The sequence below is a fragment of the Halichoeres trimaculatus genome, unplaced genomic scaffold (assembly GCF_033239565.1).
Source record: "Halichoeres trimaculatus isolate MK-OKI-2021-1 unplaced genomic scaffold, fHalTri1.1 fHalTri1_scaffold_5, whole genome shotgun sequence".
NCBI lineage: Eukaryota > Metazoa > Chordata > Actinopteri > Labriformes > Labridae > Halichoeres > Halichoeres trimaculatus.
This window is the reverse complement of record NW_027437183.1, coordinates 38,396,582-38,421,574: the sequence shown is the minus strand read 5'-3', so window position 1 is coordinate 38,421,574 and position 24,993 is coordinate 38,396,582. Positions and strand designations below refer to the sequence as shown.

Genomic DNA, 24,993 nt, shown 5'->3' with positions numbered 1-24,993 from the left:
CTCACTCACGACTGTGAATCAGTTCTCACCGTTCATTTGAAAAAGCTATACAAAAGACTTGACACGTTCGCGATTTCACATCTCCTGCAAAAACCACAGCGGGTGTGAGTCGTATGTTGAAATCACCGCAAATCATTTAGGGGGGCTTGATGATACTTTAGGGGGGTCTTCAGCCCATCAAATTAGGCCTAACGATGCCACTGGATCTACCTATTGAAGACTTGAGGAAAAATAGAAAACACATGATGTATTTCCAGTTTTAACGAGCCTAGATGAATGAATTATACGCAAGTCCCTCGTATTTACGTGTTTAAAGCTCTTCTGCTTACCTGCTGAAACTCTTTGGATGTGACAACTTTACATGTTACATTATGAAAAAATGTAACTTTAGTGTTTGATAGATTCTCTATCAGTGCCATTCAGTTACCGGCAGTTACAATCTGTTACATATCAAAGCAGCATCACTTCAAAATACCATATAAAAGATTGAGTAATAAGGAATTTTGCTCATACAACATTTTTTCATTAAACATGTTCTTGCCATTATTGCTTTAAAAGTCCCTTTTGAAGTAATTCAAAGGTTTATTTTATCAATTTTGTCTTAAAAGTACTGCTTTAAAATAATACACTGGCTGACACACATTATGTATAATGCAGTTTTATACTAATACCATTAACGGGGACTTGATATCTATACAATTATAGTTATTCATAGTTCTTAAAGTAGAGAGTTAAGTTAAATAAGATAAATGGTGACAGTTTGTAAATGTGCGCATCCTTCCCCCCTACCTCCTGCCCTCATTGAGCCACCCCAGCCTGAAAGTCTGGACATGCCCCTGCACAGAGACACACAGTATGAAAGCTGACAGACCTCAAGGTTTCATCACCAGAAGCTGGAGGAAAACTCCTCTGTTGATTTTTAAATAATGAGAGGAATGATTGAAAAACTAAAATTTATGTCCAAAGAGAGCAGAAAGGTGACTCCTGTATGAGGGCGAGGAGGATTAGCGATCAGCTGATGCAAAATGTGAGTGCCGGAGCGCAGCACTCATCATTACAGTATCCACAGAATGATCAAGATGGAGGTTAAATTCGATGTTGTAATTAATTAATTCATAAATTTTCTCCGCTGCTGAGTCTGAGACCCAGTTCATAATAAAACAACCAGAAAACTACATCCAGAGAACTGCACCACATAAGAATATTAATGAGTGAGTATTTCAGGGTTAATAGACTGGTTCATCGTTTCATAGTATTCCATAATTTTACTTTGATCCTAAAATCTGTTTCTGTTAATCATAATTTATAACTTCATTTATTATTTCCTCTCTATATTGAGTCCATGTTTGGTCAGAACTTTGGCCCCAAACCAACTTTTTCATCAAAGAAGCAAAGGCAAATCTGTGTTTTGAAAATCAGCAGTTAATATTGCTTGTTTGTGGTCAAACCTGGTTAACTGAGGTTGGATAAAGTCGGCACGTTTAATTACACACTAGTGCTGCACGATTTGGGGAAAAGGTGCGATTTGCGATTAGGTGGACAATATTGCGATTGCGATTATGCTTGCGATTTAATAAAAAAAGTTGTGTCATGATGAGTCTACAGACTTGCTTGGTTATCATGGAGAAAAATTTGAATTGCATGTGCTGACATTGCGATTGCGATTGCGATATCCTCTTTTGCGATTACGTAATTGCATGTGCTGACATTGCGATTGCGATTGCTATAATCGTGCAGCCCTATTACACACCCACAGATGTCTACTGGTGTTTCAATATTAAGTGTGACCCTGTTAACTGGTGACTCTCAGCTGTTAATCACTGATACCTTCAGCTGAGAGTCACCAGTTAGTATGGTCGCTATCAACTCCAAAATACTGGTTGCTCTGTAACCATCCAAACTTGATAGACGTTGCCTCTGTTATATAGTATCATTTCTGACAACTGACCACAGAACAACCAGACATTTTGATGCTGCTAACAAGTTGTTTTATATTATTATTATAATTATTACTATTATTATTATTATTATTATTATTATTATTATTATTATTATCATTATTATTATTATTATTATTATTATTATATTTTTCGCTTTTCATTGCTTCAAATGCCAGTTTCTAAGTGATCTATAGGTTAGTCCTAGATGCTGCTTCTCAGCTTCCTGATCAAGTTGGGCAGGATCGGATTGATTAGGTCTCTATGACAACACCACACCAGCTGACAAAGTTAAGTAGAGAGAAGAAAGATCTGTGTTTTTCTCTGCTGAAAACAATTTCTGTGATTAATTTTGTAGTGATGGTGGACACTGGAGCCTAACTGTCAGACAGAAAAAGGACAGAAGAGCAGAAGAAAGAGAAACAAATAAATAACCCAGCTACTAAACTACGGTACAAACTGACAAGGTTTGTTTGTGGTCAGGTTTCAAAGCAAAGCTAAACCTAATTGTTGATAAATACCTTACCTTTCGGAGTCGTATCTGGTAAAAAGTTGTCTTAAAGAAAAGTAGAGTTAAAAAGAAGATCTGATCTCCATTTATTTTATAACAAACACATTTGTTAAGAATCATGTCTTTACCACAGTGTGACTCTGGGCCAAAGGTGGCGCTGAGGTTCACTTCCAACAGATTTTCCTCACAGTCCTCTTTTAATCAGAGGACAGGACAGAGGGTGGAGCAGTTAACAGGGCGTCAGAGGAGAGTGACAGACAGTGGGGGAGTGAGGGGAAGAGGCCACAGGCTGGATTTGAAACCATGGCCACCTGCTCAAGGTCTAACCTCATGGGTAATGTTCTAAAACACCAGGCCATATCTTCCCAAGAGGTGGGCTTTTGACCAGTCCACCAACCCACTCCCCCAGGCTGGACATGTGTGACATTATGTCAACGAGGAGAGCACATTGATACGAGTAATTTGGAGGATGGTGTGGATAAATGACTCCCAGTGGGATCGACTGTGTTATATTTCTAAAAACACAAGACCCTTTTCCAAGCTGCTTTATTGACAGGCTCAGAGAGAGACAGGCTGTGTTATTTTTTTTCTGAACGTCCTCACTGAGACAGGTCCATTACATTGAGAAATGAGAGGTTGTATCTGTTATGGCCCTTTGTTTAGCTCTGTGGAGCCCACTCTGACCTACTGACTGTGTCTCTGACAGTGGAGTACACATCCCTTCCCACAAGTGCAGTACTCTGTACTGTAACCCTCTTTCAGGTCTTGTGTACATATAACTTACTGCATCGTATTTGAATTATTACCGTTTCACTACACATGCACATGCAAAACCAAGGGCTAAGGGGTAGTACTGGGATTCGTCCCAAAATTGTTTTGTATTGTTGATTTAAAATGTTTATATTCTTTGATTAAATATTCTAGACATCTTTGACCTGAGAGAGCCCCATCCAAGAGCTCTTATATGTCTGAACTGTTGGTCCATGCACAAATGGCAAATAAAAACCTTGAATCTTGAACCCAACCTGACTGAAAAATGTTCTCAGTCTGAAGGCTGGACGGTTGCCATCAAACGGAGAGGAGGCTTATCTTTTTCTAACGAGCTGTGTCCCATGGAGCAAATCCTGGCTTTTGACAGCTGCTCAGTTATTCCCCACCATGAGAAACTGTTTGTTCTGTTGACCGATTGTTCATGTCTTACCTCCGTTGGGACCTTGTGTCGATGTCAGCACTTGGCTGCGTTGCTCATAAAAGGCAGAAAGGGGAAGATGGCCTGTGAGGTGATAACATTTGAAAAACATTTTTCTCAGAAGTACCAACAACTGAGCCATCGATCGCACATAAAGCAGCCGTGCCTCTTCCTGGAAATTCATTTCTGTGTTTGATAACTCAGGGCTATAGTGCTGTCCTCAGCAACTCACTATCTCCCAGGCTCTGACCTTGGTGGAGATGTAGGATCCAGATCAATACTCACCTGCTTTTGTTCAGGACGCATGTGGAAGGTTTCAGTCTCTGGACAGGAGGCTATATGTGATGAATTCAGCAGGTTTCATTTCTAGTGGGCTGGTATATCTTTGGAGATTCATTTCCCCTTTCGACTTAAAAAAAGAAGAAAAAAAAAAAAGAGTCTTGACATGTCACCCAGTGTCTGTGACTGAGGCCCCTTTAGCTGTACCATGTGGGCGTATTTCGAGGTGATGAGAGCCCTATACACTATTTCACTCAGTCCTTGCACCAGCGACCCACATTTTGTCATGACTGACCTACAAAACTAGACAAGCTTGATAAATTCTTCAGAAAAGCAAAGACGGAACAGGCCTCTCATCAGAGCTGTTTAATAAACCGTCCTGGGACCTGAGTTGTAGTTGTACCCGTTGAATATTTACAGCTTTGACACGCTAAGTGGGGCGAGCTGCTTCATTATTCAATTCGTTTGTTGTCGAGTTATCAGACGGATCCTTCTGCACAGATTACCTGCTAATGGTGAGCTAATCTTCTGACTCCCCCCATAAATCACCCTCTTCTCCTCCATATTGGTTCCCTTTTAACGTCCCTCCATGCATTGCTGTTGCAGAGTTAAGAGTGCCTACAGAGTGAGACTCATCCTTCATGATTTGTGGAACATATGGAAGGCCCATGAAGGTGATCTATAGTGACGGTTATGTTTTCCTGCCTCCGGCTCTGGCTGAGTTTGAAAGAAACATGGACTTTGATGCTTGATGTGAGCAAACCTCCAAAGATAGTCTGCTCATGCAGGGCTGGGTCTGTGGGTGTGCACACCAGAGTGACAGTGGTCTCCCATAAGCTACATGAAAACATATGAATGGTTGAATAAAAAAGTGTTTCATTTGGTTCTTATCACATTCTTCCTAACAACCACATTAGTTTTCCATCAGCAGGAGCCAAGCTGGAGACACGTCATTACGTCCAAACTTGAGTTTACGTCAGTAAACACAAACATGAGGCAGAAATGACATCCTGTCATGTAAAATAGATATAAAGGCTGTTTAGTCTGTTTAATAAAATACTGAGGTATAGACATGATCTATAAGAGCAGAAGTCTTCTACAGGGGGTCTGCAGCTCCATGGGGGTCCATTGCAGAAGGGCCATGACAATTTTGCTTGATTAGGCAATTTTTTTTGGTATTTTCAAATTATTACTAAATATTTAAATTCTTACTTCTGTTATCGTCTTTGATCACATATCAGTGGATACATGAAGGAAAAAGATTTCATCTTTCATCTTCCAAAGAACCCATTTAGCAACACAGCAGCTCTCTCAAACCGACACAGGTTCACTCAGCATTCACCTCTAGCTCCCAAAGACAGCAGACGACCCGCCTCTATCATTGGATAGAACTCAGGTTCTGAATGAGTAAACTTCAACAAAACTGACAACTCACTCAGCAGCTTTCCTTTGATTTTCATTGCTGATCTTCAGTCTCTGTAGCGCCGCCCCTGGCCCCTGACATGGTTGGTGCTTCACTCTGGCCCAGCAAAGAGTTGGAGCTTGCTAAGCATTTGTTTTGAGCACCTGGAGCCAGAGCTTTGTCTGTGGAAACACTAAGGAGCCGTTCACACGACAACGGTTCAAGGGTAAAACGCATAAGTATTGTTGCGTTTTGGCTTCTTGTTTACATGGAAACAGCGTTTTAAACAACCTAAAACCCAAACTTTTGAAAACGACCCCCAGAGTAAAACATTTTTTCTGACACCATTGCCGTGTTAACAGTATGCCGATGTTTTCTGTGGAAACGCTGATGTCATGCTCCACTTCATACATATAACAGTCCAACAATACAGTTGTTACGCTCATTGTGCTCTCCCATGTTGTGTCTGTGTTTCTCAATCTGCTGAATCTGCTGACTGTCTTTCAACAAAATCTGTTGCTCCACTTCTGCTCTTAGCATTCACCAACACACCAGATGATTGGCCCAACTCTACTTCAGTGGAGATCTACCAAAAGCTGCTTCTGAATAAGACAGTTATAGCGCCAACTACAGGCCTGGTATGCTTACTACAGCGTGTTCAGCCCCTTAGTGTTTCCATGTAAACACAGATTTTTTTTTTCATTTTGCTTTTTTTTTGCGTTTTGGGTAAAATGTTGTCATGAAAACAGGGCCTAAGAACCAGTGCTAAGTCAGGAGCTGACCTGGAACTTGCTCTAGGACCAGTTCAGTCAAAAAGGGGTCCTAAAGAAATCTATGGTCAGTAACTATAATGGGTAACTGGGAGCTAATCCAAATCATTACCTGAACTTCTGAATATGAGGCCAGCTGAGGAGTCTTTAAGTAAATGAAAAAAAGAGGAGATGAATGAAAACTGGTGAGTGAATGTACGCTAAGAATTGATTCACTTCCAAAGAAACAGTGGGTTAGGATGCCATGAAGCACTGGGGGCCAGTCCAGCTTGTACTGTTCCCTATCCCTGAACTCTAAACAAATACATGGTCTTACTTCATCCAGACATACAGCCCTGAAGTTACGACACATGGAATTAAAAAAAAAAGCTTGGAACGCACTTTAAAACACTTGTTCCTGTAAGAAGAGAGGAGGTTTCTGCTGCGTGACTGCTTAGAGGTGTAATGCTATTCACATTACGCTGATGTGAAAAGCAGAGTTCTGAGAGTTATGGAAAGAGTCTGCTTTGAGTTTCACTGTGCCTGCCAGTAGACCTGAAGCGCCCTGAGACCCAGGATGATGTTTGTCCAGAGGTGGACCACTTGGATTCTAGAGCAACAGCAGAACAGTCTGATTATTTGTAACTTTCTTTACAAAGAAATGTTCCCTTGATGAATCTTAAAAATGATTCAACTCCACCACTGTGCGGAGTTAAAAACTTCAAGTCTTTCCTCAGCACTGGTTTACAGCGGGCAATGGAGATCACTTGAGCTAAATGTGTGTGCCTGCATGTTTTCCTGCTGAAATTCACCTCACGCTCCTTCTCAAGGAATGCACCCAGCTTTGTTGCTGTTTGAGATGCTAACTATAGACCAAAACCAAGAAACCCAGTAACAAAACAGCAGCAGTCAGATTGTATCCAGCCCTTATCTGCGGTGCCAGCCACCAGCTGCATTAGTCCAGAGCCAGGCTGCACATGAAGGAAGTCCAAAGGTAGATCGGCTCACTTTCACAGGGTCACACTCAGATTCACGTATTGTAATTGGTCTGCTTTCCATTAGCGAAGTGTGGACCAGCATTTAGAGGAAGAGAAAACCTAAAGCAGGTTTCTGTGTAAGGTTTGGTCTCTTCATCTATTTTTGAATCAAACAGGGTTTTGCCAGAGCCACGGATTCTCACACAAAGCCCTGTTTTGGTCTCTCAGGGCTGCCTCGCACAGAGGTCCATGTGGAGAGCAGCCAACCTGCAAAGTGAGAAAGCCAGCCATCCGCCCAGAACTAAAACCTTAGCAGCAACTCCAAGCAATTTTCTGGCTATTTTGTTGATTTAATCCCTAGTTTGTGATGCTTGGGCACAGCAGTGTGACTGTATTGGCGTAGGTTGGTGTGTGTGTGTGTGTGTGTGTGTGTGTGTGTGTGTGCATGGGGAGGGGGTGGTTGGACCCCTGAGGGCCCCGATCCTCAGTGCTCCCATCAGTAAGCTACATTAGTACTTTTACAGTCAACCCATCATGGAGGCGCTCATCCCTGGCTGTCTAATCAGCAGGCGCGGGGGGGCTCGCTGTTGGGGTGGGGTGATGTGAAACTGTGGGATCCCTCTAAGCTAAGCTTGTCTGTCAGCTTGCCTAATCACACGTTAGTCTGGGATGAGAAGACGGAGCACGTCTTCTTGGAACTGACCTGCTGACTGGCAGCTCCCTGTCCGTGCTGCGTTGATGCCAGCAGAGATGCTCTTTATGCAAACATCCGAGTGTAACAGAGGAAATGTCGCTCCTTTACACACACTCCAGCACAGAGCTCGATTACAGTTAGTGTGCCTGCAGTCTCAGTTTCATGTCTGCTTATTCAGGCATTTCTGCCCTGGCTGCTAACAGCTAATTTTAACCTTTAAGGCAGCCAAGGTACACTGAGGTTTCAGAGGAGGTAGGGAAGGATTGGTGTCAGCACCACTGACAAAGTAAGGTAAGAGTCAGGTTATATAAGAGCAGACTGAGCCAGACGCTTTACAACATCAACCTTTCAGGTTCCCTGTTAGTTTGGTTCAGCTTCTGACAGGATTTCTTCTTCTATGGTTTCTAAGTGTATGAATAACTGGGAACCTGATCCTTGACAAACAGAATCCGTAAAGAATAAGTCCTCTTTGGGGAAAACTTCCTAAACACAGAACACTATAGAGATCAGATTTTAAGGTTTCATCATTGACTCTTTCATATCAAACCTTTCAAAACGATCACATCAAGCATCTGTAAAAAATGAATAAATAAATAAAAACCCACAGCTGCTGGTCACATGGAGGGAAGTCTGAGAATGCTGATTTGCCACTTTGTGAGAAATCCGTGCAGACCACTGCACTTTCCAGCTCACCTACAGATCTTCTGACCATACACCAGTATGAATCTGTCAGCCTGGGCTGTGGTGTGGAATGCAATCAAAGAAGAGGAGGTCTCAGTGTGCAGGTGTTGCCTGTTGGTGAAAACCTGTCTGGATGTGGTAAGAACCACAGACTCTCGGATCACCAAGGTTGCCTGTTGACCCTGCTTGATTTGCAGCTTTTGGTCTGTGGTGGAATTGTGTAGTAAGTATTAATCTGCAAAGTGTGCGTAACCTCCACTGAGAGCAAAAGGCTGTAAGCAGAAGAGGTTGCGTTTCCAAAGGCCCATTTATGCTCAACATTAAATACAGATCTGCATACAGACGGAGCCTTCTGTCTGTGCTCTGCATTCATTTCTTCCAGAATCTGCACGTAACGTTTCCATAAAGCTTTCATATATAGGCAAAATGGAGCAGTACCGCCAGAAACCTGGGGGCAGCGTTGCTATGGCTATCCTACAGCTTTAGAGAGATACAAAGAAGAAATAACTTTCAGGTGTATTTAACAGCCTTACCAGCCACCGCCTCCAACCTCGCTGCCTCGGTTTTTGTCTTTTATGTTACAGGGACATTAGCAATACCTCCTCCACAGTCGCCATGTTTGTTTTTGAGTTTGTTGAAGCATAAACTATTGGCTCCCGGCTGCCCCCCTGGTGGATGTATTGGTTAACAGCAATGCCAACATAAAGGACGCATGGAAGAATGAGAGCAGTGAGGGTAACATCATTTGAAAAGAACGGAGTCATTTTCATACATATAAAAAAAAGAAGTGGGTTGTAAGAAAGCACCAACTTTCAAAGGAAAGACACTTTCAATTTAGATAAAAAGTTTATTACAAAAGTGCAATTGAAACAACTTTTTCACAGAAACCCATCAATGGATATGAAAAACAGACGCCACACAGGCGGACTCTGGTTCAGAGCAGATATTGGTGTTTCTGAGCGTCTAAATTCATTAGTCATTAGAGGGGGGTGGGGGATGTAAAATATGTCAGGAGGGAGAGCCAAGAGGAGATTAGACACTTGTTAAAAAAAAAAAAAGGATACGATTCTCACCCAGCTCCACACAAATTCTCTCTGAGTCCCTCATAGCTTCTACTGCACAGACTCTGGCTGCCAATGGTGGCCAATGGTGGGGATGGGGATGATGAGGGGAATTTAGGCTTCAAAACTGTACAGAGGTCCACTCTATGTACAGTCATGGTCCAGACGGACGATACAATATTTTGAATCTCTCTGCTTTCGTCTGTTGTCGTCTGACAACATCAGCAACAACAGTAATGCCCATCAAAATGTAAGTTCATCTCTTCAAATGTTTGGGGTATCCATGGTTACCGCCAGTTACAGTCCTCCTTCCTTCTTCATCATTCTGCAAACTGAACACTTGAGACAAGATTTTAACTCAAATCATGGGCAGTTGTACTTTGTTGAGACTTCACTTTTATTTTGTGAAAAAGTGTAAGGGCAACAAGGCTTTTATCAGGGAGCACAGAAGATGAGAACATGCAAATATTCCAGTAGAGCTGACTAAATCTGAATGTTTATTGTTTGCCTGGTGCCATGTTATCGTCGCAGGATCTAACTGTAGAAACAGAGATCAGCATGGACTATTTGGTGAAAAAGAAGTAAAAACAATGAGTAAAATCCTTTGTATCTTGTTTGTCTCAGAGGAATAAAGAAGGAACACCTTGACGGACTCTACAGCACAGCCATCAGAAGCTGCAGCCCCGAGGTGTCATCATGTGGGTGAAAGGTTTGCTCTTCAGCTGCCTGACCATGGCCCTGCTCTTGGAGCTCTCACAGGCTGGTCTGGTAAAGAAGATTATCCGCCATCGCAGAGAGACGCTGATGCCCAAGAAAACCCAGGAGAACCTCACCCTCCCTGATCCAGACCAGCCCGTTGTGTTCAATCACGTCTATAACATCAACGTGCCCACGTCGTCTCTCTGCTCCGTGGACCTGGACTCTCCCGGAGGCACCGAGCTCAAACACAAAAACGCCCCGATGGACATGCAGAACACAGAGCACATGGAGCACACGGAGGACGGGGAGAACCAGATCGTTTTCACACACCGCATCAGTATCCCCAAGCAAGCATGTGGCTGCAACAACCAGCTGCCAGACATCAAGGACATCCTGAACCGGCTGGAGATGCTGGAGTCAGAGCTGTCCAGTCTGAGAGAGCAGTGCAGCAGTGGGGCCGGCTGCTGTGGGACTCCAGTAACTGGTAGGTCTGGACCTTTTACTCTGTGTGCTGATGATAAAGTCATTTACGTTAGCTTCACACTCACGGTTTACCATACTTGCAGTAATCTCAACTCTGAAGTGCTTTAAGTAGATAGTGTTTGAAAGTAGAAAGGTGGTGAAGATTATAACTTTCTGAATGGGAGAAGAGGAGCAGAACTCTAAGCTCTTCCTGGCCAACGTTTAAAATTTACTCTAACACTATCTTCTTTTTCGTCTCTCCAAGGTGAAGTGTCCACGAAGCCGTACTGTAATGGTCGTGGGAACTGGAGCTCGGATACGTGTAGCTGTGTATGTGAACATGGATGGAAGGGCCCCAACTGCACAGAGCCTGAGTGCCCTGGTGACTGCCAGGACCAGGGTCGGTGTGTGGACGGCAAGTGTGTGTGTTTTGATGGCTTTGGTGGGGACGACTGTGGGATCGAGCTCTGCCTGCTGGACTGTGGGGACTATGGTCACTGTGTCGACGGGTCCTGCCTCTGTGAGGAGGGCTTTATCGGCGAGGACTGTGCCCAGACCAACTGCCTCAACAACTGCCTGGGCCGGGGGCGCTGTGTAGATGATGAATGTATCTGCGACGAGCCTTGGACAGGGTTTGACTGCTCCGAACTCATCTGTCCAAACGACTGCTATGACCGTGGACGTTGCGTCAATGGAACCTGTTACTGTGACGAGGGCTTCACCGGGGAAGACTGTGGAGAAGTCACCTGCCCTGGCAACTGTAACAACCGTGGGATGTGTGTGAATGGCCAGTGTGTGTGTCAGACAGGCTACAGTGGAGAGGACTGTTCCAAGCTCACCTGTCCCAAGAACTGCAATGAGAGGGGTCACTGCTTCAATGGGAAGTGCGTCTGTGATCCAGGATTTGAGGGTGAAGATTGTTCAGTACTCTCGTGCCCTGACAACTGTAGCAACAAAGGCCAGTGCATAAACGGAGAGTGTGTGTGTGACATAGGCTACCAGGGTGAAGACTGCAGCGAGCTCTCCTGCCCTAACAACTGCCAAGATCGTGGCCGCTGCGTTAACGGACAGTGCATTTGTGACAAAGGACACGCCGGGGAGGACTGCAGCATCAAAACCTGCCCCAAAGACTGCATGGGCCGCGGAGAGTGTGTGGACGGCAAGTGCATGTGCTTTGTTGGTTTCACTGGGAAAGACTGTGGAGAGCTGACCTGCCCCAATGACTGCCTGGACCAGGGTCACTGTGTGAATGGACAGTGTGTGTGCCACAAGGGTTTCACTGGAGAGGACTGCAGTGAGAAGACATGCCCGAAGAACTGTCTGGACAGAGGTTACTGCGTTGATGGCACCTGTATGTGCTATGAAGGTTTCACTGGGCCTGACTGCTCCCTGCTCACCTGCCCAGATGACTGCCAGAACCAGGGACGCTGTGAGAACGGGGTGTGTGTTTGTGACGAGGGCTTCATTGGGGAGGACTGCTCTGGAGGTGAGATATCAGTCTCTTCTGTGACGTGTGCTGTTTCATCCCAGAAGATTAGGTTTGATGGGTTTCAGTCTGGACTCTGGGTCTGTTCGATCCATGAGGATGGTTTTATTTTCTCATCTAAGTGGAAGAAGACTAGACCCCTGTTTCCACCAAGCGTAAATTGTCAGAAACTGATTCTGCTTGTGTTTCCACAGCCAACTGTGTCCTTCTTGGTAGGCGGCGTGTAAGCTGTATACAGATAGTGGTGTCAGCTGCATAACAGCATGACGGCATAGTAGTGCGACACAGAATCAGAATCAACAAAAAGCTTTATCTATCCCCTAGAGCAAAGAGCAGCACATCACAAGCAGTGAGAAAAAAAAGTACGCAATGTAAAAGCAGCAGAGTTTGTGCTCTGGCAAAATGTAAAGCTGCGGCGGAAATTAAAAGGCAAAGGTGAATAATTAATGTATTTGTTGCATGGATAAAAAGAAAGAAAGTAAGAAAGTACATATGTGAATAAGATAAAATTGTACCCCACTAATAATCCAACAAAGAAGAAAAATGTGACACAGTTAACTATAAGCAACTATGTAAGACATCCAGCGTTCAACTACTTAGTGATAGACATGAGCAGAGCTCTGCAAACTATACTTTCATAGGAACCATTTTGCGTTAGGTCATTCTGGACACCAAATCTACTGTATCGCAATAACTTACACAATTCCCAATAAAGACAATTCAATGTATAAAATTCCACAAATGCTAGTAAAATATGATCCATATCCATTTTTTAACTTTTATATGTAATTTCTCAGTGTTTTAATTCTAATAAATTTGCAAATATATATAAAAAAGACACTCATCAAAATGTATGTAAAAAATGTAAAAAATACAAAGGAATTTATAAAGATTTGTACACATTACAAAATACTTTAGAATTTAAAAAATATGCACCAATTTCAAAAAAATGGCATTTGATAAATCTGCAAATATATATATATATATATATATATATATATATATATATATATATAGTTTTTGAAACATAAAAAATTGCAAAGATTAAAAGATGTAAAAATTATGCCATGAAATCAGTCAATTTTGAAATAAAAAAAAATCCAAAATTGTATATAAAATAAAGAGAACTTTGCAAATTTAAAAAAAGAAATCAAGTTTTTGAAAGAATAATTGAAAATAATTAATAATAATTAAATAATTGATGTTTTTGCTAAACTCATCATTTTTTGTTAAGAAATGCCTTGCCACAAAGCAAGTATGTGTATTAAGCTGGCACATTGTCAGTAAAATGAATCCATACAGACAGAAATAAAATCTGTATTTTCTTTCAGATCTGTCTTTTTGTAGCTTTGGTTTTCTTACCAGGGCTGTAAAACTTGAGGTTAGCCACAGGTGCATGGAAAGTTGGTGGGCTGTTGTTGTAGGAGGTGAAGTGGAGCGGTGGCAGGCTTTATTGAAGAATGTGATGACTATTTAGGTCAACAAAATGTTAAATCGTGATTTTATGTAGTGTCTGTGTCTTTAATCATCAATGCCCTCTGTAAGAAAAATAAAAATTCTCTATTTCAATAACATATTTTAAAGCTCCAAGGAGCCACTGCAAAAGAGTCAACGAGCCACATGAGGCCCTTGAGCGTGTGGCTCTCTATACAACAACAACAGCAACTAGGATTTAAACATGGCAGGGGTTGTGTTGTTCTTTCTGTCACACAGGAAGTGACGATTCTTTCCACCAATCAACAGACTGCAATGTTTCTAGCTCTGCTTTCTGGGGTCAGATCAGTATGTCTGGAACCCCAACAGGAGGGTACCAAAAAGTACACAGGTACAGGTTGGTAAACCAGGAACCTGTCCTGGTTTTAGTCAAAGGAAATGCTACAAAATGTGTGCTGCACTGAGACTGAACCAAAGTGAACTGCTTGGTGAAAACAGGGCTTTAGTGCTCTGAAAATCCAGGTTCAAAGAACATCAACATATGGTCAATTTCACTCTGTGTAATGTCATCAAAGATGTCCTGTCTGGCAGGTTGGCATTCACCAATTCTACAAATGACCCATTTCTAACATCTCTCTGCAGTCTCACCACCAAAGGACCTAACAGTGGTGGAGGTCAATCCAGAGACAGTAGACCTGTCCTGGGAGAATGAGATGCGTGTGACTGAGTACCTCATCACCTACGTGCCCACTGCCCCTGGAGGTCTGGAGCTTGACATGCAGGTGCCTGGGGACCAGAAGGTGGCCACTATTCGGGAGCTTGAGCCTGGTGTGGAGTACCTGATCAGTGTGTATGCTGTGCTCAACAACAAGAGGAGCGTTCCTGTCAGTGCTCGAGTGGCCACACGTATGTATATCTGAATGGTCGTTTACACAAGGCCGTGTAAAGATCCTGATTCAGTAGTGAGAACTTTATTCATTGCCCTCCTAGATCTGCCAGAGCCTGAGGGACTGAAGTTCAAGTCAGTGCGGGAGACTTCAGTGGAGGTGCAGTGGGACCCGTTGGACATTTCCTTTGATGGCTGGAACCTCATCTTCAGGAACACGGTGAGTTCTGCTTTTACACATGAAAGAGATGAATCAAGCAGCCCTGTCTCTGCTCTGTCACGGATCCAGATCAGAAAGGTTTCAGTTAGAATATCTGGTTGACTTTCAAAATAAAATACATTACAACAAAAACAGATTGCATTTAACTTGACCACTTCAACAAATCAACAAAATGAACAAAGCCTGGCCAGGAGTCATCAGGTTTGAGATTTTACAGCCCAACATGGACCAGGAGAGGGTGGGTGCCTGGGGAACCCCTCAGTCTTGCATCTCCAGCTGTCTGACGGTCCTGTTACATGTTGGTCTTAACATGCAGCTGGTGTGATGGATGACGAACGAGACCGTGAGCAGTCGAAATGAAACAGAGTGGGTGTGTAACAGGGGCAGACCTGGTGTGAATCTGGTGAAGATGGAGCTTCTGTACCCCAGAGACTGGTTGAGCTCTAATGCTACAGTCATCATCCATATTTCCCTCTGAGTAAAATCCACACATGACCCAGCACAGGAAAAAACTGAAATCTTACATAGTGTTTTTGCCTTATTTTCAGAAGGAAATGCATTTTTAGACTTGATTTGAGCATAACTCAGTTGACCAGTCCAGAAAAATGTCTTTTTTTAGTTATTTAAAGAGAATGAAAAAAATCTGACAATGAAACAAGAAAAAAGTTTTTTATATTAAGACATTAATCTAGTTTCAAGCAAATCTTTCTTGTTCTATTGGCAGATTTATTTTTTAATTGTTATGAGCAATTCATACCTCATTTTGGTCTTTAAACAACTTAAAATAAGACATTTTTCTGGATTAACCAGTTGAATGTGGCTCATTTTAAATGCAATCAGACATTTTTCTTCATCAAAATAAGACAAAAACACTTGATAAGACTTAAGTCTTTTGCAGTGAGTGCAGAACCCCCTCCCCGAATTCTGGTTCCATCTTTTGTAGAACTACATGGATCAGTTTGAGTGCTGTGTGGAAAAACTTAAGGCCAAACCAGGATGCAAAAAAAAACCCCACAAGTTTAAAGTGTTAGCATGTCTCCATAGCTCCAATCACAACACAGCCCAGAGCCAATGTTACTCTATTTTCCTGTTGGAGTGCTTATAGAAGCTCCTCCAAACAGTGATACTGGGTTCTGCTCAAAGCCATACTTTATTAAACTGAGCCCCCCAGTCAACTCCTGCGTCCAGATACCACCCAGAGTGCCATTATGTATGATCTGCTCTCTCTTCCCACTCCACACATGATGCCAGAGCTGCTCTTTGTACTGGTTGATGACTGGTGTTTTTTTATTTTTGGGAACTGGCAGAAAGAGGAGGATGGTGAGATCCTTAACTCCCTCGGCCATCCAGAGACCACCTTTGAGCAGTCTGGCCTGGGTCCTGGCCAGGAATACGAGGTCAAGCTGCAGGTGGTAAAGAACAACAAGCTTGGAAAGCCAGCGTCCAAGAACGTCGTCACAAGTAAGTTTACGCATTCACACTCTTAACTGGCTTACCGTTCTTTTGTTTCACACTAACTGGAATGCTTTCTGTCCGACTGGCTATACACACACTTTCTCAACCCACAAACTTTACAGCATTTCAAAAAGGACATGTATGCACAAAACCCAGGGTGCACTTGTGTGTATTCAGGGACCAACGAAAACTTGAGAATCTGACAATGACGCCACTCTTTACATCTTTTGAATAGGAAAAAGAGTTTGTAATGCCTGTCATTTGAAAATAAGTGTGTTTTTTTTAACCCGCCCGTGGGTTTGGGGTCCCAAGGTCAACTGAGGAGACCTGGGACAGCGTCATGGGAGGGCCCAACAGTCCCAGGCCCACCCAGTTTCTGACTGGCCCACCTTAGACTTTTCTTTGAAAACAATTATTATGTCTTCATTTATTTATTTATTTATTTATTGTTCCTTTTTTTAATCAGTTTTAAAGAATATTATAGAATATAGTCACTCTACACTCATTTTGTTATTGTGAGATGCCCTGTCTTTATGAAATGAGAGAAGTTTGGCAGTATTTCAGTCCAAAAAAAGTTATGAATCATTCAGCTCCATGTTAGAAGGACTAGAGAATGATTTTAGGAAAGAATGTAGATTTTTGCCTTTTATTTAACTGTGGTCAATGTTGCTGTTCTTACAGCCTTTAATACATGGAAGGTTGAGATTGCACAGCCCCTTACTACTCTTTGGCTGATACTGTTGAGAGCCATTGTCGTCTGATGCACTAAAATTGTATTAAACATGAAAGGATCAAAAACCAACCAAATCTGCCTTAAAACATACATGATAACAGTAAAATATCTACAGTGAAATAGTCAATTACAAACTTTTGCAATTTAGGGCCCACCCAAAACTGAACCTGGTTCTGTCCCTGGAGTAAATGCCTTTGTCCAAATTAACATTCAACATTGAACACACTGGGGTTTAGGGATGGGAACCTTTCACATTTGAAACAATATGGTACTGATGCCAGGTACCTGGCAATCGGTGCCGATACTCAACGGTACCAATTTTCCATACTTTTTGTGTTTATGTGGTATGAAGTATCAATTTGTTTAATAATAAAATATTCAAAAAATTAAATTCAACATATTTCTTTAAATATATAACCTTTTAATGCTGTGTTCATGTCCAGTATGGAAAATGTCCTACTCTTCCACTCCCTCACTGTCACAAGGATGCATTTAGGTACTTAAACATGGTACCTTTTGATTTTATGTGAATCCGTACCTGGTTGTTACCGCCAGAGCTCTTAATAGGGTAAAGGGAGTAACATAAGCCAGGTGTTAAGGCAGATTAGGAATGTTTAATACGATAAGATAAGATAAGATAATCCTTTATTGATCCCCAGAGGGAAAATTCAGGTATTGCAGCAGTACAGGGAAGTACAGAGGTAGCAGGATGCATTGGGAGAAAATAAAATAAAATAAAATTACACATAGTTTGTTTTTTGGACAAAGCAAGGATGACATGAAAAAGCAAAAACAAAGTTGAGAGAAATGTACACAGTATTTAAGTGCAGAGCAGTGTATTATTGCCATAGACATCGATTAGTGGAGGTCAGTGCAGTGATGTACTGTGGCCTCCGCTGCTGTTCAATAGTCTGATGATGAAAGAATGGCAGTAAGGAAAGTTGAACTAAAGTTTATTTAACAAATTAAATCGAGTTAACGAACAACTTTACTACAAAACTTAGAGGGGAACAAATCAGACAAGCGTATCTACTAAAGAGCCGAGCTCAGATGGTCCTTGCGGGCGACAGACCACTGCAGATCAGCTGCTCCCGCTCCAAACTCCAGCCAGCCTTATGAAACCTCCCACTCCGGTCAAGCTCCGCTCCTGATTGGTGGATGCTGTATAACCCCCAACCACCTGGGAAGAGGGAGGGAAAAAAAAACCCACACACCTGGCGCACGCACACACTCTCAGATACACACACTCGTCAGCACACACCAGAGGCGGGGACTGTAACATTGGTACTTTTGACAGAATTTGGTCAGTACCTACAAAAGTACATAATTTGGTACCCATCCCTGCTGGGGTTTGACCGTAGATATCAGCTATCAGCCCAATTCGCAAGTAGGGACTTGAACCAGCAACCCTACATTTACCAAGCCAAGCCCTAACTCTTGAATATATCACAGAAACATTAAACCTGTCTGTAGGTGCAGTTCATAGCACGGGCTAAGTTTGTTCACTGTGCACGCTGTGATGCCGGGCATTTATTTATGTTTCTTTATGTTACTGCAACCTACTGGACCTTAGTTTGAAATGGGAAATTAGGAGCTCCAGCCACTGTAACTACTCAATTAAAGGGCAGGGTTGGTAGTCCTGAAAGACTAGCATTTGACTAGAATTTGAATGTAGCATCTCGTCAGGACACCGCCTAGCCCCTCCTCCCCCTCCTCCCTCTCCCCTTGGAGCTCCTCCAAAGCAACGCCCCCCGCTCACATGCATGAGCGCCGCTGACTCGCAACTATGATTGTGAATGACTGAAAGACAGACTCAGCACACCATTTTATGTTTTGCACTACGTAGAGTCATGTCTCATTTAGAGGTAAGGGAACACCAAAACGTTAAAACATAAAGCTAAAAAAAATAAACAAAAGTGACTTTTGTTAGTACTCACAACCGTCATGCTGACATTATCCACTTTTACCTGTGACAAGATATCAGGAGTAAAGTTATAATACAAATAGTACATGTACATTTTCTCTGGGACTTACTAAATATCACAATTTTTTTTTGCTTGTCAGAGCCCCTGTGGTGAGATTATATCAGAATCTGATCTAGACTACAGCCCAGAGCCAAGTACCTCATCGGGTCAGCCTCAAAGCCTCTGTCTTTCTTTTCTTTTTCTGTTTAGCCGTAGGAGCGGTTACCAGTAATCAGGGTATGGGGGGTGTCCCTGCCATTCTTCTGCTGAGTGCGAACCTGTACACCGCTAAACTCAGGAACACGCATTGAGTCAGGGGCAGTGCGCACAGGTAAAATGTACGTGCAGTAGGAGGGCAAAACAGCAGGACAGGATTTGATTGGTTTAACAGATTGAATCCTGATCGATGTGATTGGCTGATGTTTTCCTGGGTTTTCTCCTGCTGTAGATAGCGGATATTATTCGCTCTCATTTCAGAACACAACATGTACTGCTTGCCATTGGGACATATAGATCATTTTAACCAGTATAACTAGAAGTGTATCTAAATCAAACTACCAATTATACCTTTAATTCAAGCAGGCTTCACACAGAACAACAGTATAATGGCTTTCTTCATTATTTAAGTAACTTGTTACTTCAAAAGAACTGCAGGTTTCAAAAACTCACTAATGGTAACTCATTGCTTTGAGTGAAGTAGGCTATTGGGTTGTGAGTTGTGGACAGAGGAAGGGGGGGAATAAAAACACTGTGGCCGCTCCACCAATCATAAATGTTCAGCTTGCAGACCTGGCCTCTCAAGGTCCCCAGAGATCTGAAAAGCACTACCCCAGAACTTAAGTTAGACCCTGGTTTCAATGGTGGAAGTGCAGCTGTTTAAAGGTTTTGTTGAATCAATTCTCAACTGGTCTTGTTTAGAATCTATCTCACAGCTCACAACAGGGCGATGAAAAGAGGCCCTGTGTCAGCCCAGAGTGGTTGGTTCATTAAATTTCATTGCGTTGTGATTTAGCATGGGTAATAAAGAAGAGAATTTCCTGCCCTATTGGGGCTGAGATATCTACCGTGCTTCAGCAGACTATAAATGTTGAGGAGTCTGGGATCAATATGAAGAGAGAGAAACACCTTCAATCTCCAGGTGTCCTGTAGGAGTCCAGACCAGGGGGCTGGTGAATTAAGCTGTTTAATGTGTGTTTTCTTTCAGACTAAGCATCATAAGCTGGTTCCCCGGGCTGAAACTTAGACTTTCACTCAAAAGCCTGAAGCTGTTCCTCCTGGGAGACTTCTGTTTCACCGGGTCAGCACAGATTGTCAAACAAAGCGTTGAGTTTAATGTGTAGCTGTTTAAGGTGGAGGGGTGACACAGGCACAGGGACAGACTGGGACTAGAAAAACGACCTGTACTTTGACTGGGCCCAGCCCACTATGTGCGGAAACTCAACAACAATCATTATTAAACATATATTATAGTAATCATTAATTTATTTCATTTTTTTAAAATGTATTAAGCAAGACAAACTGGGCATAGATGAAAATGATATCCACTGGACAACATTTCCTGACTTCAAGGCCTAATTTGTATAAGTCATTTGCATGTCATAGAGGACTAGAGGAATGTCAAGCATGTAAAAAACAGGTTATATGTAATATAAAAGAACTTTCCACTTTTTTTTTTTTTTTTCTTAATTTGATGAAAAAAACCTCCTCCTTTTTCCAAGTTTTGGACTGATAAAAGTGACCCCAAAGTCACAAGCCCCATTCATTTGCATGTGGTCTCCTGCTCTGGTTGTAGATTAGAGGACAGCAGCAGGTGCTGGAGATCACTAGTTTCCATATCAAACTCTCCAAACTCCAAAAACAAAGAGCAACATTTTTTGCCAGCTGCTTTTTGAAAAACAAAAACAAAATAAGGAAAAAGTTGCTAAGTTGGCAGCACTGCTACTACTTTTTCTTCTGCTGCTCCTGTGACAACGGCAGCTGACATTGCTGCCAGCTACTGGATTGGAGTGTACACTGTAACAAGACCCAGGAGGTCAGCATCATGACACCCATGAAGAGTCTCTCCAGCCTCCTGAGGAGATTAGGGATATGTACTGAGTTAGATACTTTTATAGGTATAAACCAAATTCCCTGTGTAGTACAAAGCACCAGTTCATGTAAAATTAATCTGTACTATGTTTTGGTACCTAATGCATCCTTGTGACTGTAAGAGAGTGGAGGAGTAGGGGATTGTCCATGCTGGACATAAACACAGCATTGCAAGTTTACATATTGAGAAATAAATATGTTGAAATGTAAAACTTTAAGATTTTGTTATTTGACAAGTCAATATTTACTACTAATTAAACACACACAGAAGTACTGAAAATTGTAACTTTTGAGTACTGCTTGCTAGGTACCGTACCATTCAGGCATCGGTACCGTTTAAAATGTGAAAGGTACCCATCCTGATCTGGGGTGCAGATTTTGTTTAATTGCACAGAGGACGGACTTCCCCTAGAGATGCATGCCTGCACAAATGAACTAAAGGGGTCCGAGCTGCCTCTCATGGCTGATGGGTTGAATCTGTTAACATTTGGAATAACCTTCATTATCTGGTGAAGATCTGGTGCTAGTTTTTACAACAGATCATGTTTGGCAGTGAACAGACAGATTCAGGGATTTCCACATCCTGATTCTTTAGCTTCTTGAAAATCTGCACATGTTCAGTCTGAACCTGAAACTGAAAAGTTAAAGAGCTGGAACAGCTGTCTCATCAGTGTTCTTCAGTTAGATTGCAGGATCATCGTAAAAAAACACACAAACACAGAAGAAATGCAGTTTGACTTTCCACTCCTTAGCATGAATGACTGACTTTTCCAGACTGGCACCAAAACCTTCTTCCTGACCTCCATTATTTAACCGTCAGCTCTGTAACTTTACTCCTGCAGTGATCGATGCTCCTGGCCAGGTGGACGTGCGTGACGTCACCGACACAACGGCTCTGGTGACCTGGTTCCAGCCCGTGGCTGTAGTGGACGGGGTCAGCATCTCATACGGGCCCAGCTCTGACCCAGTCGATCGTAACGTAGTGGAACTGTCATCTACTGACACCCAATACCATCTGGGTGGCCTGAACCCTGACACCCAGTACGAGGTGTCTCTGACCGCCCGAAGGGGAGAACAGACCAGCAACCCAGTCTATGAATCTTTCCTCACAGGTAATAACATTAGATGTGCTGTGCCTTTAGGCCAAAAACCATATCTACCTAGATGTTTACATAAACTATTACAACCCCCCTCCTCCAGGACCAAAAACAGCCCCAGCTTGAAGTGTTTATTACATCCCAGTTTAATGAGCTGTGTTTCAGCTGCAGGGGACTGGACCACACAGGCTGACATGCAGCTATGCATTTATGAGGATGCATATCCTGGATATGGTGCTCATGAAGGACCAAATGTCCTCCAAAGTACAGCATATGGCAGAAAAACCTCCAAACGTTTTTCAGAATAGAATAGAATAAAATAGAATAGAATAGAATAGAATAGAATAGAATAGAATAGAATAGAATAGAATAGAATAGAATGTGCTGTATCCCTGAAGGGAAATTCAGAGTCAGAGTAGTAATAACAGATGGTATACAGTGCAAAAACTCCAAGAATATATAAATAGAATAATACATCAAGATTAATAGAACAAGTGTCAACTGGAAGAAAATGCCCATCAGAGACGACAGCCTGTCCATCATTCTACAGCCAGCCTCCACCTCCACAGGGTCCAGGACTGAGCTTCTTCAGCAGTCTGTTCAGTCTCTGTCTCCTGGATCCTGTCCACTCACAGCAAATGAAATCCTGCAATATGGGGTTGGGGTATCCACCTGGTGTTAGCTCAATTAGCCATGACTTTGAATAGCATGATGCTACTCTGCACTTTGGTATTCCCTCTTTTGCTGGGTTAGCTTGTCCATCTTATTGGAGACAGAGCTTGCGTTCCAAATAACCATGGATGGAAGGACAGGTCGCTGTTGTCCCTTTTTAACTCACACCACAACACCAGCACAACATCCTTATCTCATTCTCCTCAGTTTGCAGGGAACACTGGCCCTAGCAATGTTAAGCATTATCATGCTACAGACTGCAAACAGCTGAAATCACTACGTAAACAATGCAACCATAGTTATATGTAGGATCTCCGGTCACACAGGATCAAAAAAATAATAGTATTCCGGTAACGCCATATATTAAGGTCCTGTAATAAGCATTAATAAGACCTTTGTAAGTACTTATAAGATGCTTATTGACATCATTATTTGTTTATAAGACTATATAACTGCTTAATAAGTGTTTGACAAGGTCATCAGAATAGTTAACACAAGACAACTTAATCTATAAGGTATATGGAACCTAACCCTAACCCTAACCCTCTTTGTTTTTTGTCTTCTGCTTTTGTCTCTCATGAGCCCTACCCCAGCTCTTCTCCTAAACCTAACCAGTCAGGGCCCCATGTCTAAACCTAACCTGTGGGGCCTCACACCTAACCCTTATAATGACCTTATTAAACACTTATTAAGCAGTTATATAGTCTTATAAACAAATAATAATGTGAATAAGCATCTTATAAGTACTTACAAAGGTCTTATTAATGCTTATTACAGGACCTTAATGTAAAGCGATACCAATATTCCTGCTGCAAACACAACCAGCTTGGCATCAATATTCAACAAATGAGAAATAAAACAATAATGACTAGCTCCAAATACAAAAAGAGCATAAAATGCCTGGGTTTCAGTTTACATAAAGTACATTCCTGTGCCTCAGACCTTGATGCCCCCACGGACCTGCAAACGGTGGAGCTGACAGATGAGAGCATCACCCTGGAGTGGAAGAACAGCCAGGCTCAGGTTGAGAACTACCGCATCAAATACGGCCCCTTGTCTGGAGGTGAGCATGGAGAGCTGCTCTTCCTCCCTGGACCCAAGGACAGCACCCAGGCCAAGATCAGCGGTAACCACACACACACACACACACACACACACACACACACACACACACACACACACACACGCACACGCACACGCACGCACACGCACACGCACACGCACACACACACACACGCACGCACGCACGCACGCACACACACACACACACACACACACACACACACACACACACACACACAAACTCCATGTTTGGCTGTTTTTTAATCAACGTTGTCTACTGTTGAACTGTGTTTTCATGTGTGTTACGGTTGGATGTCCAGCTGTCAACCTTGGACCCAAAAGTCGACTGAGGCGGTGGAGCAGCTGAAGGGTTTTTATTGTCACCAGTGCAGTGAAAACGTGCATATTTAGAAAAGAGCAACCAAGAGTGACGTCTGCAGTGTTGGAAATAAAGGTGTTAAAACTGACACTATTACTAAAGCGGTTCCTTTTTCCAATAAAGGGTAATCTAATAAATGTGGGGAACAGCATCAGACACACAAGTAATAACAATCATTGAACAAGGACAATCATGTTGATATGACTTTAACAAAGAGCTGATACTATAGTAAACTTTTTAGCAACAAATATCACACAGCTACCTGTGTGTGTCTGAGTCAGAGAGGATCTCTTCCCGATCGAACCAACTCCAGAGAGAGGGCTGGATGCTTTTCCAGGTTTGAATGTAAGGCACCAGTAGCTGACTTGGTTTGACTTGGAAATATATTAGAGATGACAGGACCAGACTTAAAAATAAGGGGTTAATCAGGAGAAATTACAAGTGGGGGTGGAGCCAAGGACAGGGTTAAAAAGCAGGAGAATCCCTCCTAAATCAGGAGTGTTGGCAGGTCTATCTGACCTGGATCACTCAGCCAGACACAAGACAGGAGCTGTGGATTTAATATGAGCGAGTGCTGAGCAGTCTGTGGAGTTAAAACTGGTGTTTTCAGGATGGGAGTTGGTCTACAGGCTTTACATTAATGTTATTTTCAGGATGGGAGTAAACAGACACCACTTCAACGTCAGAGATGAAAAGGCAAGAACAGACGTCACCATTATGTCCCACGGCAAATCCTGCTTAAAAACTGAATCCTTTAGCAAAAACTTTCAAAAAAGTAACACAATAATTAATTTTCCTGGTAAATAATTACAATTGTGAAGGAGTAATTCAGTTACTAATTCATTTAGTTTTTTGTGAAAGTAACTATAACTAATT

General features: G+C 42.5%; 1 protein-coding gene across 4 annotated transcripts in view; it reads left to right on the top strand.

Annotated features, from left to right (window-relative positions):
* Positions 1–24,993, top strand: part of LOC141789886 (tenascin-like) — a 71,457-nt gene that overhangs the window by 8,199 nt on the left and 38,265 nt on the right. For all 4 annotated transcript variants that reach the window (XM_074669400.1, XM_074669399.1, XM_074669401.1 and 1 more), the window contains exons 2-8: positions 10,105–10,663; positions 10,907–12,127; positions 14,204–14,467; positions 14,552–14,667; positions 15,975–16,128; positions 21,750–22,019; positions 23,617–23,802. In XM_074669400.1, coding sequence (XP_074525501.1) covers positions 10,177–10,663; positions 10,907–12,127; positions 14,204–14,467; positions 14,552–14,667; positions 15,975–16,128; positions 21,750–22,019; positions 23,617–23,802 — 2,698 coding nt within the window. In that variant the 5' untranslated portion in view covers positions 10,105–10,176. The remainder of the gene's footprint in view (positions 1–10,104; positions 10,664–10,906; positions 12,128–14,203; positions 14,468–14,551; positions 14,668–15,974; positions 16,129–21,749; positions 22,020–23,616; positions 23,803–24,993) is intronic.